Here is a 19,688-nt window from a genome sequence, read left to right as displayed (position 1 = left end):
TGAGATTGCAACATAAGCAACTGTGCAGTGGGTGGAAAAAATGATTTGAGCTGAGAGGAGGACAATGATAACACAGTGTGGCAACTGCACTAGGATGTTCCCATGATTTACCATACAGCATAATACATGACCATTTGAAGTTCTGGAAAGTGTGCGCGAAGTGGGTGCCCAGAGAACTATCACTGAGAAAAATGAAATGACCCAAATGGGTCTGTCCTTGCCAACACCTCTTACGGTATGCAGAAGATAGAGAAAATATACTTACAGGACATTTACTCGGGATGAATCGTGGGTGCATCACTACCAACCCGAATCAAAACACATNTTCCCCTGCCAATGTTCATTCCATCAAATTCTCCACAAATAAGAATGTAAAAAATTGTAACTATTGTAATTTTAATCTACTTATATATCAAATTGTTAATATTCAGAATTAACTTGACTTGTCATATATCATGTACAATGATCTACAGTGACGAAATAAATCAATCAATCAATCAATCAATCAATGCAGTGGAAACATCCCAGTTCACCTTCAACCAAAAGGTTTAAGGTTATGTCATCAGCTGGGAAGGTTATAGTTACTGTGTTTTTGGATTCTCAGGGACTATTGCTAGCCCATTTTCAGAAGCATGGTGAAAATGTGAATTCTGCATCATACTGTGAAGTTCTGCCATAGCTTCAGCATGCAATGTCCAAGGCAAATGGCAAGAGGGGTACTGCTTCATCAAGACAATGCCAGACCCCATACAGCCTGAGGAAACCAGGAGAGAATTCAAGAACTACAGTCAATTTCTTGAACATCCACTTTGCAGTGCAGACTTGGCCCTTAATGACTTCCACCTATTTGGTCCCCCACTAATAAACCGCCCTGGTGACACACATTTCACTGATAATGAGGTTGTAATGGAGGTGTGGATGTGGTTGAGACAAGAGCCATAAGGCTTCTATGCTGCAGGTGTTGATGCACCGGTAAAGCAATGGGACAAGTATACCAATGTTGGACATGTAAAGAAATAAAAAGTTTTTTTCAGGTTCGAATATTACATGTTTTACGTTTTATATCCATTTGTGACCTATTTACTGACTCTCTCTTGTATCTGTGCATACAAAGACAATTCACTACCCTAGCCAGTACACATCAATTAAAATTCCAAACCAGTGAATAAGCAACCGGCTTTGAATATTTCCATGCACATTTGGCATTAAAATTAATTATGTTTGAAAATGCACAAAAAGGAGAAACATTCTTATACAGTTGCGATGCTACTCTATATGTTCAACTATTGTGACCATTACAGTTTTCATACAAATTTCAATAAAATTCTTGTCAGTACAACTGACAAAATGTGATGTAAAGTGAACTCCAGGACTAGTAGATGGAAGTAAATGAAATCCTCCATTCCAAAAATTAGATTTCATAAAAAATTGCTGTAAAAGTGTATTTGGCGATTATTCAATGCATTTAAAACGTTATAAAAAATACAAGGCTTTTATGGCAATAAATTCGGACATTCATAATTATAACACATGAAGAAAATTAAATTTTCATGTACAGCACTGCAATACAGCTCTTTTTAAGATGAGTGTGATAAATATGGGAATCTGTTTGTATAATAAGGTCCCCGATCAAATAAAACAAAAGGGAAATTTTTAACTCATTTAAAGAGGAATTAAAAATCTTTTTCACCAAAACATTCCTTTTATTCTGTAGATGAATTTAAGTCTTTTGGTGTGTAAATGTAATATATAGCTGATTAATTTGTTGTATTTGTGTAAAGACAATGAAATTAATGGGAACTAGATCTAGATATTATTCAATTCAATTCAATTTTATTTCATCCATGAATACATGATATGGACCCCTTATATTAGGGTGGTACAGTGTATACTGTGAAGATATGCACGAGAATTAGATGTAAAACTGACAATTTCCTTATCTAAATGGTTGTAATACCTGTATGTATGAATTGTTGAATGATAATAAATGATAATTAAAAAGTCGGAACTCTACATAACGGATTACTTTAAAAAAGTTTCTAAATGTGTTCCATTACATTTACAGTGTACCACATTAACATTCTTCCTCAATACATTAGTAAATCCTAACATATTCCAGTTGATACATTTGATACTGCAATTGGAAGTCCTTCGCACTGCGTACGCCAAACATTTCGTGCCAAATCAGAAGAGAGTAACGGGACCGAAACATATCGACTTATAAATATGAAAGATACTGTAAGACACGGAAACAAACATTATAGTGACTCACAATTCAGTCTTCCCTTGCCTTTCCCAACTTTTCCACACATCAGAACTCAAACTGCTAACAGCCATGTTCTACAAACAATAATCTGCACGTTTCGCCAACTGCTGAAACATTTAAAATCCAATAATGCAAAAACTATTGTGTGCTGTTTAGCAATACACCCATTCACAGAAATTTATCAAATTCAGCATGCACTATTAAAAATACAACACACTGCCACACACAGTCTTTATCGGCCTATAGCACTTGCACGACTTGCACTGAACCCTTTTTTCAATCAATTGCGTGTCGCTTAGCGTTGCAACGTGCAATGTGCATGGATCTTTACGATCTTTACGATCTTTACAGCAGCGTTCTCAGATTTTCTTTGCCTGGATCCAGAGATTATATAAAGCCTGCGGCGGATGCAATGATGGAAACCGTGGAATGCCATTAAGGTCAGAACCGTCAGAACGGTCAGAAACGTCAGAAAGGTCCGAACCAAATAAATCTGCTGCAATATGCGTGAGAATGTTTGTCTGAGATGCAGGAGATGCTATCAGAGATTGTCAAAATTCTTCTCATAATAGACATTTAGAGAAAATACTATGGTCCCTCGATATACTTTCTTTTCAGCTCGGGACGAGTGAGATTTTGAATTACAATTTTTAGCGCTTTTGTAGGCTTTAGTGTGTAACAATATATACGCCAGTTATTTTGTGCATAGTTTCCGATTTAAAGTGTTTAAATACAAAACATCGCTCAGTACGCCTTAAGAGAAGTGGTCGTTCCAATGGTTGCAGTAGTAACGTTCGCGATATAAGTTTTAATGCGTCTAATTTGCGTGAAAAACGTGTGAGGAAACAACGAAACAGATTGGATTTCTCCAATTCCACGACCTGACAGACCAATCGTGGTGTGTAAGCAAGTAGACTATTTCTCTTATGTTACGCAGACAGCATATAAACATTTCAAGGAGAGCGGGAAAAGTTGCCGAATCCATAACGCCCATAACCCTCCCGAATCAACAAAGAAAGAGCTATGTGACGAATAAATTTAACGTCCAATTATCTATGAATGTCAGAATCGTTCATCTCACCGTATGTCCCTACTTCAAGTACTTCGTTCAGTGCGGATTTCTATAAAATACACTCAAATACAACCCTCACTGCTGCGTATTTATTGTACATTTTATTGTATAAGTTAACTGTGACTGGTTCTATATCCGTCACGCGTACTCAGTAGCCTATATTGGATCGACGGAATTTTACAATAAATGAATGAGGGTGTATATCTGTTTCCTTTGTTTGAACCACCCTATGTTCATAATAAAGTCGATGCATCCGCTGATGTCAATAAAATTCTGTTTCCTTCAAAGTTGCAAAATATTGATGTCGCGTTTCATGCGGTTGGGAAGTTTCGAACGGCACAGTTTTCATTCACGAAACCCAGTTAATTTTCTGGTTGGTAAATATGTGTTGTTAATGGGAAGCATAGAAAGCAACACATTAAAAATATAGCAATATCCAGATGAGTTTAAATGTGTCAGTGGCATTGAAGCGTGTTACATTAAAAATTTCCATATTGTTACCATAGGAACGGCCGTAATGTAAATGATCGCTCCTCGTGTTTGTGAAGTTCGACGATGGCTGAGAACAAATATGAGAGAAAGGCCCGAAGAAAGCAGACAAAAGCTAAACATATATTATTCCAGGATACTGGAATTAGTTGTTCAGATGAGCCCACAAAAGTAAGTAGATTCATTCATTCATTTATTTTATTATGCATTCATAATTGCTACAACAGTAACATTTGAACAGATCACATCATTAAATACATCATTCTTGAAATCTTTGTGCCCAAATGCCCAAGGATTAGAATTTGTCAACAATAAATAATACTCTGGAGAGATTGCAGATAACAAGAAGCTACACCAGGAAGGGAGAACAGATGTAATGAGATTTTGCAGTGTAGAGTCTACAGTGAAACGTTATACCAGTGCTATCACCAAATTCACCAATATTATCTCAAAGGCTGTGTCATAGCTTAAGCGGTTAGTCGCTTGCTTCCCACCACTGTAGTCTAGTCAAGTGGGATTTGTGATGGACAAAGTGGTGCTGGGGCAGGTTTTCCCCGAGTACTTCGGTTTCCCCTGCCATTCCTCATTCCATCAAATTCTCCATAAGCATTATCACCAGTACAGGTACAGTAGGACATATGGAAGCCGACGTGCCGAGGGGACCTAATATGGATTCTAAACTTTTGTAATCTACTGTAATCTATTGTAAACAATTGTAAGTATTGTAACTTTATTCTCTTATTGTAATCAGCCAATGTACAGTAACTGACTTGTCCTATATCATGTAACAATGATCTATAGAGACGAAATAAATAAATAAACTCTTGACATGGTTTAAATCTACAATTGAAATATAACACACTATCAAAACCAGATAAATACTCAAATTAAATACAATACATAAATTGAAAATACAAATTGATTTAAAAAATGCCTATCATACTAGTTCTGTTAACCTTCTGAGTTTATCGAGAGAATTTTAAGAGTATTACAGTAAATCAAAAGTCCTGCATATGACCATGTCACTCACTGATCACATTAAGATACTACCAGCAACCATTTGCTATTTATTTCAGTTGCTGAATAGAAGTTTCGCTGTGCTCATATAATGTATAGAATGGATCATATAGTAAAAATATTTTTAGCTTATGTTTAGAGTCTTTATATCCATCTTATTTTCTTAATTCCAAATGCAGTTTATTATACAATTTAATACCCATATTGATAACACTTTTCTTAAAAGTTGATGTGTTACAATTTGGTACATGAAAATCATCTTTCCTTCTAGTATTATATTCACATAAATCTGAATTTCTTGTAGAGTATAAATTATATTTCTGAAAATAGCACAGCACCTCAGAAATATACACGGGGCTAACAGTTAAAATTAAAAAAGTTAAAAACAGTTTAATTATTTACAAAATAGGTCTGCATGATGTTCTGTTATTTTCACCTTAAATGTATTATCCTTTTTTGTATTTTCGGTACTTTGCCATTTTTATTTTCCCCACCCCAAAAAATCAAACCATAACTTACTAAGGATTGAAATTTGGCAAAGTAAATATTCCTGAGTCTATAGAAACTCACTTCATCTTTCAAGGATTTAATAATGTAACATGTCTTATTCAATTTTAGACACAAGGACTGAATATGTGAACTCCATTTTTAGACTACTTGTTATATTGATACCTAAAAATCTGAACTGTGATATATAATTACTTTTTATATTTTTGAAAATAATAACTGGCTCAGACATGTCATACGATTTTATTTCATTGGAATAGCATTGCTTGGGTCTTATCAGTATTTATAACCAGGGTATTTTTTGAAAACCAAGTTTCTAGCTAGATCATCACTCTTTTTATTTTTTCTTGGAGAGTAATTTTATTCTTATCTGTTACCAGTATATTGGTATCATCTGCAAAAAAGAACCACTTCTTCATTTGATATATGATGGGGTAAATCATTTATATGTAATAAGAAACAGGAGTGGGCCCAAAACAGATCCTTGAGGTATTCCAAGTTTTATATTCCTCAGTGTAGAATTATACCTATTCATAGAATATTTATTGTCATTAGAGGCTATTTCTACATACTGTGAATGCAGTGTGAGATAGGATAGGATAGATACGTTAAATGTGGTGATTACTTGGCTTAATATAACCTGATTTTAAGGCTACCTTCTTGTTTTCAGTATGTTATGGTAGCAAATGCTGGATTGGTAACTGGATTACAGCAAGAACAATTACTAGAACTCTGCTTGCCATATGGAGGAGTTGACGGCATTGTTATGCTGCCAGGGAAATCATATTGCTTCATTATTTTTAAGGATATATTGTATGCATCTAAAGCATATGCTGCAATACATGGGAAGATTAAATTAACACCAAATGACTCAGGTCCTTTGTATCTTGCATATGCAGAGAAAGGTATGGAAATTACTATTAAAACCATATAATCATACAGTTTGTGTCACATTATTGCAGTAAATTGTATATGTTATGCCAGATATTATGACACACTCATAAGGGTAGAAAGAACTCTTTTCATATTCATGAGGTTCAAATCTTAGCCCATGGCCCAGTTACCCTGACTGAGATTTTTCATGCAAGCAAGCACCATAATGGTACCCCAAATTGGGCAGTAACCACTTCCTTCTGCATCCTTTTAAGTTTATGATTTATTGGCATCTTACCATTCCATGTAGCACAGTCTGCGCTACTGTTATAATTAAATAGTCAAGAAATGAATAAAATAAGTGACTCATTTAATCAAGAAACCTTGTGTGTATGACTCGATATGTACATTTATTTAGTTACATACGGACAGTGTATATAAATAGTTAATAACATAGGACCTAGATTTTTTGTACATTGATGTGCACAGCCCAGTATTTCTTAAATGATTGTGTCTAATATTTCAGTTCCAGAACTCTCCCACTCCTGGAATTATGACCAGAAGCCTCCTGGTTTAATTTTACTAGAAGAATTTGTTACAGAAGATGAAGAAAAGTCACTATTGAACTGTATTGATTGGAAGACATCAGCATCACATTTGGGTATAAGAAGAACAGAGTTTGGCCTAGGCATAGATGGGAGGATAATATTAAAATAGATTTTAGAGAAATAGGGTGTAGACTGAATAATTCAGTAATTAAGATACTAGCTGCAAGCTGGATGGCAGGGGTTTTTTTCTCCACACCGGTGTTCAGCCCAGCTGAGGCTCACTGAGCCTCTGATTTGTTGGGTTCAGAGGGTATTTCCTTGGGGAAATATGGTTGAATATGATGCTGACTACTCATATTTGGTGACGAGCTCTAGAATGCATAATGTTTCACCTCTGTGTTTTCTGTTTGCCTTCATGAGATGGTGCTTTAATACAAAGGAAACATCATCTTCATTTGTACACAAGTGAATGGAGTCTTATTTCTTCAATTCAATTCAATTCAATTTTATTTCATCCATGGATCATTATACATGATATGGGACAAGTCAAAGATTAATATTAATACTAATACTAAATACTAATAAGTATATAATAATACAGAAATAATGACAATATAATAATACATGATAATAATAATAATATAGCAATACAGAGATAATAATATGACAATATAATATTGATTGATTGATTGATCCACCTCGTCACTGCAGATCACTGTACATGATACATGACAAGTCAAGCCAATTCTGAACATTAACAATCCGATACATAAGCAGATTAAAATTACAATAGTTACAATTCCACTGCTGATTACAATCTAGAACTGGCTAGATACTCCCACTTGTGGAGAATTTGATTTACATATTCAGTATCTAGGCATATTTCTTTTGTTACATGTTTCATAAGTTATGGTATTGCCCAGATTTTGAAAAGTCATGTACATAATCACTAATCCAGAATCATAACTTTACTTGATGTTACCTGCTGGACTCCCTTTAATTGTAATGTTAATTTGTCGGAGGCAGAATAAGTTTTTCAGCCCTATGTAACAGACTCTGATAATTTGATCCCTATGTAACATTCATGAAATACCAATGTTTATGACTGCATATGCATATTATGAATGACCAAGGGGTTTGGTGTAGCAATACATTCTAACCTTGTACTTGGGAAGTTCTCAGTTTAAGTCCAGGCCAGGTTTCTGGCTTTACTGACAGCTTTATCATGATGTTTCTCTGCTTCCCTAAGAAATAGGATAAGATTATCAAATAAATAATCTATGACCACTTCCTTCCGCTCATCTTTCATAATCATCCTTTTGCTACTTTGGTGCTATAATATTACGGTACATATATTGTAACATGTATCTATATATGGTGCAATTACTGCCCCACTGTTCCTGTTGAGATCAGTTCTCTTCCCTTGTTACTTCACAGCAATGCCACTTGTTACACCGCTCCACTTGCCTCTTATGTTGACTTCTGTGCACTGCACTCTACTGAATACCGACTCACTACTGAGTAGCTTGCCACCTACTCGTCTTAGGGCATGTCACCTGTAGGAAAGATCCTGGAATGTTCATGGGCAAACTTGATTTTCCTTGTCAGCTTGGCAGTTTCCTGAACATTCCAGATGGTGAAAGAGGCATACACAGGTCAGGTGACATCCCCCTGTGTTCACCTCCCACAACAATATGTTACATAGAAACTGGGTTATTTAATGTTGCTGTTTACAGTCCCACCAAGATTTGATGATCCCTGCCATGCTTGCATGTGACATAGCAAGCCCCAGCATGGGTTGAAAAATGTAGCACTGTTGTCAAATATTCATATGAACTTAACACAGTGATACAGTTGGTTGCAAGCTCCAGCAGTCTGGAGTACAGACCTGAGTTAAGTGGAACAAAACTTGCAAATAGAACATTCAACTGGAAATGCATGTCTTCAACATGACTAGTAGATACTGCTGCTTTTGAGGTGATGAGCTGAAAGCTGAGACAAGGGATCAACAAATCCTTGCATGGCTGTAGTTATTAAACAGCACTATAATATTTTGTTATAATATACACTATATTATAGCATCACTGCACTTAAAACAGTGTCGTCAAATAACTAATCAATCCATATTGTCATTTGTATGAGTGACTCTCGACAGGATTTTGGATTGATGATCTGATATATTGAACACTTACGGATTGTAACTATAAGTAACTGTAACAGTCTCATGGAATTACACACTCCAGATATCACTGTCTTCACTAGTTGTTTCTTGGTGACAGGTTTTACCACTGTCTGCTTATTGTCCTTTGTGTCTGGCACATATCCCACAACTCCACTAAGTCTCCGCTTTGTCCTTATATTTTAGCATCCCATTGCATTGAGGCATTATTCTTATTATTAAAGTATGAAATGAAAGACATTAGGAATATATTTCACACTAAAAATTTATTTTAATACTTTTTGATGTTGTTAAAATCATTACATGCAATAGGACACCAAAAATATATTTTATATTGTTGCATTATTGACGGATACTTTGATAATAAGGATACTCTACTTTGTCCTGCTTATAAGTTCTTGGCATGGACCACTGTAGAGAACACCGTTTCCAACAGTTTGTCTGTTGTTGTTTGTTGATTCGTTGCTGTGGAGACGTGTTTACAACCATTACCCAGTAATGGTCTCTACGCTACAATATTGTGACAAATCATGTTAGCTCTAATAAAGACAAGTGAGGTGTGTTACTGCTTGAGCTAAGTGTAATGGTTAGCCCAATCAATAACACATCTGTCTTGTATTTATTATTATCCAGCATGAGTTTCAACTGGGGAACTGGCTATTCACCCTGAGATTTTATGAAGTTTTCCTTAGTCCCTCCTGGCATATGCTGTGATATCTTAAAATAGGGCATGGCCACTTTACCTGAATTACATATAGGCCTGAATATAAGGCAACCTCATATTTTTCCATTGAGAAAATTGAATTTTTTTTTTGACAAAATTGAATATGTTATTTAGTTCAGAGGGTCAAAGGCAAAAAGAAGAAAGAACTATGTACTAGGAAGTAATAAATTTAAAACCTTGAATATAATTCTAGGCATTGTCACAGACATTATTAAAATTAGCAGCAAGGACTCTTCATAATCATCTTCATATTTATTCATAAGTACCTGAAAATAAGGGAATCCCTATTTTCCAAGAAGCAGTATTTAAAGAACACTTCTACTATGGTAATTTCCAGTTCATTGTACATAATTACCCGTTATGGAATTTAAACTGTGTTGTCCTCCATTCTTTAGTATCAAAATGTTTTACATCTTGACATAAAACTGTGTTTTGACTCTTAGGCCAGACTCTTAAGCATCGAAGAGTAAAACATTATGGTTATGAGTTCCAGTACGACACAAATAATGTTGATAAGGAATGTCCATTGTCTGAAAACATACCATCTGAATGCAACTTTCTGTGGGATCGTCTGAAAGATAAAAATATTAGTGTCCTGTCATCGTTCCCAACTCAACTAACTGTGAATCATTATCAACCTGGTCAAGGTAAGAAAACATGTCCATTAAATAATGGGAATTTATCATCCATAACACTTAAAATTTGGGTATACACATCTCCCTGACTCTTTAAATGTCATAGTGCAAGAGAACAGTTGTCTACATGTCATCATTATGGAAATAAACTACCTGCTTGTTGACATTCTGGTCATCATAGTTACTCACATAAGGCAAGAGAAAAACAAGAATGCAAACAATTAATTACTGTCACATGAATACAATATTTTCTTATATTAGGCATAATAGAATATTTAGATTACAATTATCTAGGATCTGAGGTACATTTATGAATTGTACATAAATTTTCAGGAGTTGCCTGTTCACATCTTCACTGGGTAGCATTCAAAGGGTTTTGGTTCCAACCCAAATATTGCCACTAATCTATTAAAAATTTGTGAGTACCACGACAGCCGAAAAAAGGACTGTGGTAAACCCTTGAGACATATATACCTCAAAGCGATGTTTTTAATGTGGTGAATCAGCAGCTGTCACATGTCTTTAGAGGATCATCATAAATACTGTGTAGTGCCCATATATGTACTGAAGTTGACATTGAAATGGTTAAACCTTCCGCTGACTTTCTACAGAGTCTGTGCTCCGAAATTTTCAAATAATTTTATGTTCCTACAACTTTTATTGATCATTGACATATAGAATGGTACTGTCCTTTGTTCAAATTTAACTAGAATTATGATAAACTTTAGTAAGAATGCTGTAAATAACAAATTTCCAGCAAAATGGTCTGTCTGGAGTGGAATTATTATATGAATAGAGAGCAGATGGACATGACTGATGTAATAGGCACTTGATCATTCTTGAAAGTGTGCCTAAATGACTCACTGTTCCATATATGTCCCTTGTTTTGTCTCATACAAAATAAAGTCTTACTGTAGCACATACTAAGCCTGACAAAATTCATGACAGAATCAGTGAAAACTAAAATATTTTACTTACTGGGATGGGAGATTACTGCATACTGTTTGATGAGATCTCTCATCAATCTCACATTTTAACTCAGAGTGTAATAATTTGACCGGATGACACCCCTTTCAGACTTTCAAGAAAGATCCTACATTTATTTTTGTCGAATAACATGCTAACACACTATATTTTCAGTATAGACTGATCACTACATTAATATTTCCAGGTATTCCATCCCATGTGGACACGCACAGTGCTTTCAAAGATCCAATCCTATCATTGTCACTTGGTTCCTCAATAGTAATGGAATTTAGGCATCAGGATGGCCGAGTAAGCCCTGTTATTTTACCCCAGCGATCTTTGTTAATCATGTCAGAAGAGGCAAGGTACTGGTATAGTGTTACATCATGTCCTAGTTATTTTCTACATAGTGTGCTTCATGTACTGTATACATTTACACAAAGTAACTGTTTGGCAAGAGAACCTAAGGGCCCATCACCACTAGACACACTATTGGATCTGATCCTCAGTCGTTTCAATGTAGTTTACATTCTGCAGCCCACATCTTCCAGATCAGTTTTAATTTTCACCATATTTATAATGAACCTGATTCATGATTACCATGAAAGGCCAAGCCCCAACAAACCTGATATGTTTTTTACAGGTGGTCTAATCCTTTTGGCCATTTAAATATGATTTCAAGACCATGTAGGATGCCTTTTGGTACTTTTGTATTAAAGTGTAACTCTTGTAACTCTAAAATTTACAGCTATATTATTGCATGCATAGTTTATCTATGTTTTTCCTCCAACAGGTCCTAAATCTGTAATCTATTCTAAACAAATTTAAGTATTATAACTTTATTCTCTTATTGTAATCAGCCAATGTACAGTAACTGACTTGTCTTATATCATGTAACAATGATCTATAGAGACGAAAAATAAATTGTCTATCTGACAAGTTTTCTTGCATTGTTAATTACTCTGGGAATGTGAATTTGAGGGATATGCCAAGAATTGAAGAGGAAGTGATGTGCTTTTTCAGAGATATGAAGCTCAGCCCAGTTAGTCAAGCTATACATCAGTGATCAGGTTTTAAGGCCCGCAGGAAGGAGGTGAATGTGTGTTGGCAGTTGGTTTGAATATAGTCAGCTAACCTTTAACAGCCCTTCGGTTATATATAAGTGGACTCTCAAGGAAACTTCCTTCAAGTGGCGCAGACATGAACTGAGCATAGCAGTCAGTTTCAAAGTTACTTGGGCAACTTGTTAGTACAGCATGTGACAGTAGTAATGAAGCATTTTCAAAGTTCAAGTACGTCTTTCTCCCATGGGTATGACAGAGTATGTGTAGCAGTCACTTTGCAGTTCATTTCACCATGGATTGTTGGACAGTGAAGGAATATATGTGTGCTGTAGAGCTTTTCTTTTGAATGAGGCACTCTACAGATTTGCAGTGAGAGTTTTGACAAGAGTTTAACAGAAGACCCTCATACAAAGTGATCTGTTGAAGAGTCAGTCTGTAGCATGAAGGAGCTTTTCATTTGTAAAAAGCCACCTGGCTGGCCTTGTTAAGTTCTCTTGTCTGAGAACAATGCCCGAGTGTTTGTGTCTGTCAACCACAGTTCGAGGAGGTCAGCAGGTCTGGCAGATGTGTATGGTGCACCTTGCACAGTGATCTGAACTTTTAACCTCAAAAAAATTCAAGTTGTGCTGCACCTAAGTGGCCATGACAAAGGAGTGTGTTTGCAATTTTGTCATCAGTTTCTAGAATTGATTGCTGGTGATCCAGACTTTCTAGACAACATTCTAAACAAGTGATGATAACACATATTCACTTGCATGGCACCATTAATAAGCAGAACTTTTGATACTGGGCTGCTGAAAATATGAATGAATTTGATGAACATCCCTGTATAACCTGAAGGTTTGATGTGCAATGTCACCTGCTGCAATCATTGAACACTAATTTTTCTAAACAAGACGACAGACAAGCCATCATAGTCATGTAACATTGCTACACTCATGTGACTGAAATATTTCTCTTTCTGAGAGTACAGAACTTTGAAAATCAATGGTTGTAGCAAGATGGTGCTATGCCCCACACAGAATTATCATAGCATGGCTGCTCTTTGCAATTTGATTCTGCAGAGGTGATTTCTCATTCTGGTGGTGTGCCCTGGCTTCCTTGTTCACCTGACATAACTGCTCAAGAATTTTCTTTTGGGATACCAAAAAATAAAGTAATATCAGCCAGGAGGCTTTGATGAGCTGTAAGATAGAACATAAGACAAAATTGCCTGCTTTTTGAAGAAACACTTTGGGAAGAGATTCAGAGCTTCTCAACTTGTGTGCACCAGTGCAGCTAAAGGACATACTTTATAAAAAGTTAAATACTTTAAAAAAGTCAGAGACTTTAGAATAGATTGTTTGTTGAAAATAAAATACGTTGTTTTTCAAAATAGTAGCAGGGGCATGAAGTTGCCCAGTCACCTCCATCTGGTGCTGAGGTTAAGAATGGTGGATCTATACCTCTACTCCCTCATCTATCTTCATGGTATGGTGCTTAGTTTATTAAGGACAAGAATAACTTTATCTCTTAGCTTCTATTTTAAGAATGTTTCAGTATTTCACCTGCACCCTGTGTATAAGTACCAGCCTTATAGATTAAAACTTCCTTTGTCTAAGCACCTTGCCATCAAGACATGTGAGATCTGATGAACCTAATTACTTCTATTAAAATTATACATATGTGTATTTGTTATTAAACCCTGTGTGGAGGCAGGTTAGAATACCTCCACCATAGCCCTGCAAGTTGTAGAAGGCAACAAAAAGGGAACCTGGTGCTTGGGGGTGTAACTGGGTTACCCTGTCACTGGGGGACATAAATACAGAGACCTGGTCCTCTATGTTGGAGGTTTCACACAAGGTTGATGATCTTGCTCTGTAAAATAATTTTTGTTGTGAAATCCAAAGCAGTGTAAACCAGATGCAATATGACAGAATCTTCTATGGATGTATGGCTCAAGAGGGGCTGTTTTGCCAGTTATGATGATAATGTAATTAAACTTTAACGAGCATGTCCATCTTCAAAATGCTAAACTTCTAATTTTTTACACCCATTCTAACATCAATGACGTGCCTGAAAACACTGCTGGAAATCATTTTCAGAAGGTCCTGTTAATACTGTTGTCACATTTCCCTGACTGTCTCCAAGTTATTCAAAATAAGACCCTTTAGTTGCATTGTCACAGAGGGAACTTGTTAGAGGTGAGGGACCAGTTCCATTTTGTATTGACTTTACTCTGTGGAAAGAGCTCATGGTACCCATTGTGGACCCTATGAGGAATCAAAGCCAAGCCATCTGGCCCACAGCCAGTCAGGATACAAGAGGTTAACATTTCTTCCCACTGTTTTCTCAGTTTTTGATGTGGCCACCTTTCACAATGTTTCTTCTCCAATATTCTATACATATTGTCACATGTTGGGTGTATAACGGGGGACAAGTAACTTCATGCTGTTCTGGATCTAGCAAATTTATTGCACTCGCTCTTACAATTACACAATTTGAGGTGTCCATAAAGCACTTCTGACACCAAATTGTCACGTGACAAATAACTTCACGCCTTATTTGATATAGCGAATTTATTGATCACTCGCTCTCACAGTTAAACAATTTACAATCTCACCGCTACTGCCATCTGCAGTTTCACAAATACTTCTCCTCTTTCCATTCACTCCAGCAAATGCTAGACTGCAACTGACTCGGCGACTTCATGATCCACACAGTGTCACTCCTAATCACACACTGTGCCCACATACTGCTCAGCCGGTTTTTTTATACTGTTCCCTGTTGCCTTGTGTTAACAGCGGTCTCCCTTGTTACGTCACTGCGGGAAGTGCTGTTACGTCACCACGGGGGAAGGGGACGGAGTGTTGACTGGCCTGTTATGGTAGCAGCAGCTCCTATGCTGTTACGTCACTGCTGGCTTCACCGTGCTTCCTCCCTCCAAGCTACATGCTGGGCCCTTTCCTTTGTAATTACAATAGTAATACATCAGAAAGTTAAGAACGTAAAGACAGTTCATCAAAAGTCATCTATACATGAGCCCCATTGCACCTACTGGCTTGTCTATTTCAGATATGCGTGGAGCCACGGCATCACACCACGTAAGATGGATGTTATACCAACAAAGAATGGGGACCTTACAGTTCAGCAACGTGGGGACAGAACATCCTTTACATTTCGCTTCATCAGGAAAGGAGAGTGTAACTGTGTGTACCATGATCTGTGTGATTCCTATAAGAAGAAATACAAGAAATCTGAAGCAGATACAAACTGTGATGCAGTAGCAGCAAAATTAGAGTCGCTCCATGTACATGAGGTATAAACCAGAAGGGCAATTAAATGTTGGTATAGCAAGCAGTGGTTTATAGTGCCACATAGCAAAATTTCAGTTTGGAGAACTTCAGCGCATGCATAGAAGCAGTAAGCACATCAGTACTTGACTGGGTCACGACATTCCACCAGCAGAGCATGTGGATGTATTTGTGTTACTTTCACCAGGTGATGTACGAGTATGTGGTCATCATTAAGATGGCGATCCATTTTGTATCAGACAAACTTTTGTTACAGAGATATCTGTTATAACAATATATGACACAAACTCTGTCCTAAGTGTAACAATTTATTGTAGTTTTTTCGTCTTCCTTTCTTCTACACTACATGTTTCGGCTGTAAAGGGCCATCATCAGGTGTATACTCTCACGTAGCTGCAATGGAGAAATGAACAATTGGGAAGACTAGCGTTTTATAAACTTTAAACTACGTGCAGTGTAGCAGCTACGTGAGAGTATACACCTGATGCTGGTTGTTTACGGCCGAAATATGTAGTGTAGAAGAAAGGAAGATGAAAGAACTACAATAAATTGTTGCACTTAGGATGGAGTTTATGTCATATATCGTGTAGAGTGTAACAGGATGCTGAAATATAATATTGTAATCTGTTATAACAAACTTTTTGTACAGAGTGTAATGTAGGTTGTGTTCTAACTAGTGTTCTGGAATTTTGGAACATTTTAAAAATTAGACATGCAAAATTATCAGTGCTGAGTTTTAAATAAAGCTGCTCCTTATCTTCAAACTGTTTCCTCTGTATAATATTTTGTTCCTCCTTACTTGATCAGCAGTGTTAGATAAAGAGGATACAGTATTAACCTCCCATGTAATCACAGGTATATGAAGAGATTGCTAGTCACTTCAGTGAAACTCGTCATAAGCCATGGCCTAATGTGCTATCATTTGTGCAGTCCTTACCATTTGGCTCAGTCTTGGTTGATGTAGGATGTGGAAATTGCAAGTACTTTGGGAACAAGATGGGTCATTTTGAGGTAAGGTTTTTCGGATAATGTATGAATATTATAAAATCCATAATCATTGTCATTGATCCAGTGTTTTCATTCTGTCATCACCATAATGCCCAGAATCTCATTCCTTTTGATACCTTGCTGATTAACAGTGTGGCCTTTCTCTCACTTCTCCTTGTATCAGAGAGTCATCTTGGAAGCTAATAGTGAGCTGCCCTTTTTTTTTTTTTTTTGAGCTCCAAGCTGTAATTTTCTTTGAGAGGAGTTTCTCACCACTGTCCAGTGTGGAGAGGAGTCAAACTGGCAGGTGGCTCAAGAGAGTCACATTGCGTGTAAGGCTTAAATTCTAAATTCTGTGTGGTTGTAATTCTGTATGGGTGTGAAACTTGGTCTCTGACATTAAGGGAGGAACATAGACTGAGGGTGTCTGAGAACAGGGTGTTGAGGAGAATATTTGGACCAAAGAGAGATGAAGTGACAGGAGGTTGGAGAAAACTGTATAATGAGGAGTTTCATAACTTGTACTCTTCTCCAAGTATAATTAGAATGATCAAGTCATGGACGATGAGATGGGAATGGCATGTAATATGAATGCATATAGGATATTGGTGGGAAAGCCAGAAGGAAAGAGACCACTGGGAACACCAAGGTGTAGGTGAATGGACAATATTACGTAAAATGGATCTGAGAGACAGGATGGGATGGTATGGACTGGATTGATCTGGCCCAGGATAGGGACCAGTTGAGGGCTCTTGTGAACATGGTGATGAACCTTTGGGTTCCATAAAATGCTAAGAAATTCTTGAGTAGCTGCAGAATTGGCTGCTCCTCAAGAAGGGCTTAGCTCCATGAGTGAGTAAGTGTGGTTGTAATTATCATCCACCATTGGGAGTCTGCCTTCAGTTTATTAGTTTTGGCCAGCTTGCCCTTTATATTTATTTGTATTATATGCTATTATGATTTCATATTTTATTTGTAATTTATTACTACATTACATTATATTGCAGTGGTCACATCTCTTGTTACTTAGTGGCTGAGTTACATTTACTGCATTTGTCATGGATCAGTTCCATTGTAATCTGCTTAAGTGAAGATATGTCCATTACATTTAGTCTCGTGTATTTTTAGCCTACATTACTTTGAAGAAATAAATGGGGACTTATGAGATCACTTTAGTGCTTGTATGTTTATGTCCCACCTTATGTGCTAGGCAGTTACTTGGTAAACATGGTCCTACAGAAATGAATACACATGCAACGATAGAAGAACTATAGGATGCTGTGTTTTCTGTGTGGTCTTTGTCGTGTCATATTCTCAATATGTAGTGAAAGGAAAGTAGGCAGTTAGTTCTTCCAGAATTTCTTGTTTATTCTTATAGCAGTACTACATCCTTTGCTGTAAACTTGGTGGTGGTAAAGCCTGCAACAATTTAGGTGTCTAACTGCTGTCTTGGAGTGGATAAACAAGTTAAACCATAACCTGCTGCACAAGCCTGCATTGACAGAGGTCATCTGTATATCCTACATAAATTTTATTCATTATAGTAAAGTGACAGAATGCTGTAGTGTCCATGAATTATAAATGCCCTTACCTGGGCAGTGTGAGTGTGGGCACACTTGTGCCAAATACAGCATAATGAATGTGGCACCTAATCAGAAACATGATTCCCCTCATCTTTTCAAAGTGGAGACCAAATTTCTTAAAATAAATGGTCTTGAAATGAACAGAAATTTGTTTGTGAGTCCTGGCAGGGCTTGAAACCGAGAACTGTGCTAGCGAGGGTCAGCAGTAATTTAGTGTTATGCTGTAAATATGATTGCAAAGTAGGGCGTTGTTTTAGGCAGCTGAATGGGCCAAACCTGGGAGTTTATTTATATTCACATTTTGTGCAGTCATCTTATATTGTAACAGAGGTTGACACAACTTTAATGATCAATGTCGTCTGTATCATACTGCTGCAACAGTTGGTCTTATTTAAATAGTTCACTCAGAGTGGTTGCTAATTTTACTGATGGTTAAAATTGTCCAATTCCTATGTTCTTTACATTGATTTTGATTTTTAATGTCTGTTTAATGTTAGGAAGTTCTGTTTTTATGCTTGTAATTTTTATTATTTCTGTGTTTTAATATGTATTGTTTACAGTTGATGCTTTGTGTATCACTCCTTAACATGTTATATGCTTACTGTATTATTTTTGCCCTTGCATGACATTGACATATTATATATCATTGTAAAGTGATTATGGTATGAATAAATAATAAATAGTTGTCCTTTTACAGTAGTATGAAACAGAATCTCTTCATGTTTTAGAGGGTTTTCTAAGTGTTTTCTTTCTCTGCGTTCAAATTAATTTCTTTAGATCTTATTAGAGCCTTTTATTTCCATTTTTCTTCTGCAGTGTCATATAAACTATGTCATTGGTGACACTTTTATGTATTTTAATTATGCCTTTATTTAATGTAAGGTCAGAAAATACAAATATATTTCAGCAGATGAAACTTCTTTCATTCATCCTTCCAGAATTATGTTATTGTTCTTGATGATGATGCTGCTGCTGCTACTACTACAGTGCGTACAATCAAGTGCATGCCGCGGCTGCAATTTGCCGTGAGTCATACCACCGCAGAACGGATGCAACTCCTCCCCGCGACTGCAGTGCTCCTACGCCGATGGTTGCATAATCGGAACCCGAGGTTGCATTAAACAGTCAGTCTTTGTCTTGCTGTGGAAGTGGAGTGGAATGTTTACAGCTGTCGACAGACGGTGGAAATGAAGTTCACTATTAAACAGCGTGTGTTTATTGTCAAAACTATTGCAAGGAAAAACATTTACAGAAAATTCGCACGTAGGTTTCGTCAGAAATATCCTGACTCGCCAGTTCCCACAAAGTCGTGTGTAAACAGGCTTCTGAAAAAGTGGCGGGCCACAGGTTCAGTGAGTGACAAGAAGAAGCAATCGAAGAGAACTGTGCTGACTGAAGAAAAGGTTAAGGATATTCAGGCAAGATTACAGATCAGTCCTCGAAAATCGTTAAGACGCTTAGCACAGGAAACTGGTGTTTCGCTAG

General features: G+C 36.7%; 1 protein-coding gene across 4 annotated transcripts in view; it reads left to right on the top strand.

Annotated features, from left to right (window-relative positions):
• Positions 1–2,701: 2,701 nt before the first annotated feature.
• Positions 2,702–19,688, top strand: part of LOC111865742 (alkylated DNA repair protein alkB homolog 8) — a 19,864-nt gene continuing 2,877 nt past the window's right edge. Inside the window, exons 1-8 of one of the 4 annotated variants that reach the window (XM_023854005.2) lie at positions 2,702–2,742; positions 3,845–3,998; positions 6,022–6,256; positions 6,751–6,885; positions 10,119–10,322; positions 11,482–11,641; positions 15,395–15,638; positions 16,489–16,644. In XM_023854005.2, coding sequence (XP_023709773.1) covers positions 3,894–3,998; positions 6,022–6,256; positions 6,751–6,885; positions 10,119–10,322; positions 11,482–11,641; positions 15,395–15,638; positions 16,489–16,644 — 1,239 coding nt within the window. In that variant the 5' untranslated portion in view covers positions 2,702–2,742; positions 3,845–3,893. Of the gene's footprint in view, positions 2,743–2,764; positions 3,165–3,213; positions 3,716–3,844; positions 3,999–6,021; positions 6,257–6,750; positions 6,886–10,118; positions 10,323–11,481; positions 11,642–15,394; positions 15,639–16,488; positions 16,645–19,688 lie in introns of those variants that run through there. The other 3 variants (XM_023854002.2, XM_023854004.2, XM_023854003.2) reach the window with 3 other exon arrangements.

The sequence above is a fragment of the Cryptotermes secundus genome, unplaced genomic scaffold, assembly GCF_002891405.2.
Source record: "Cryptotermes secundus unplaced genomic scaffold, Csec_1.0 scaffold183, whole genome shotgun sequence".
Taxonomy (NCBI): domain Eukaryota; kingdom Metazoa; phylum Arthropoda; class Insecta; order Blattodea; family Kalotermitidae; genus Cryptotermes; species Cryptotermes secundus.
Note: the sequence above shows the minus strand (reverse complement) of the source record. Positions and strands in the feature narration are given on the sequence as shown.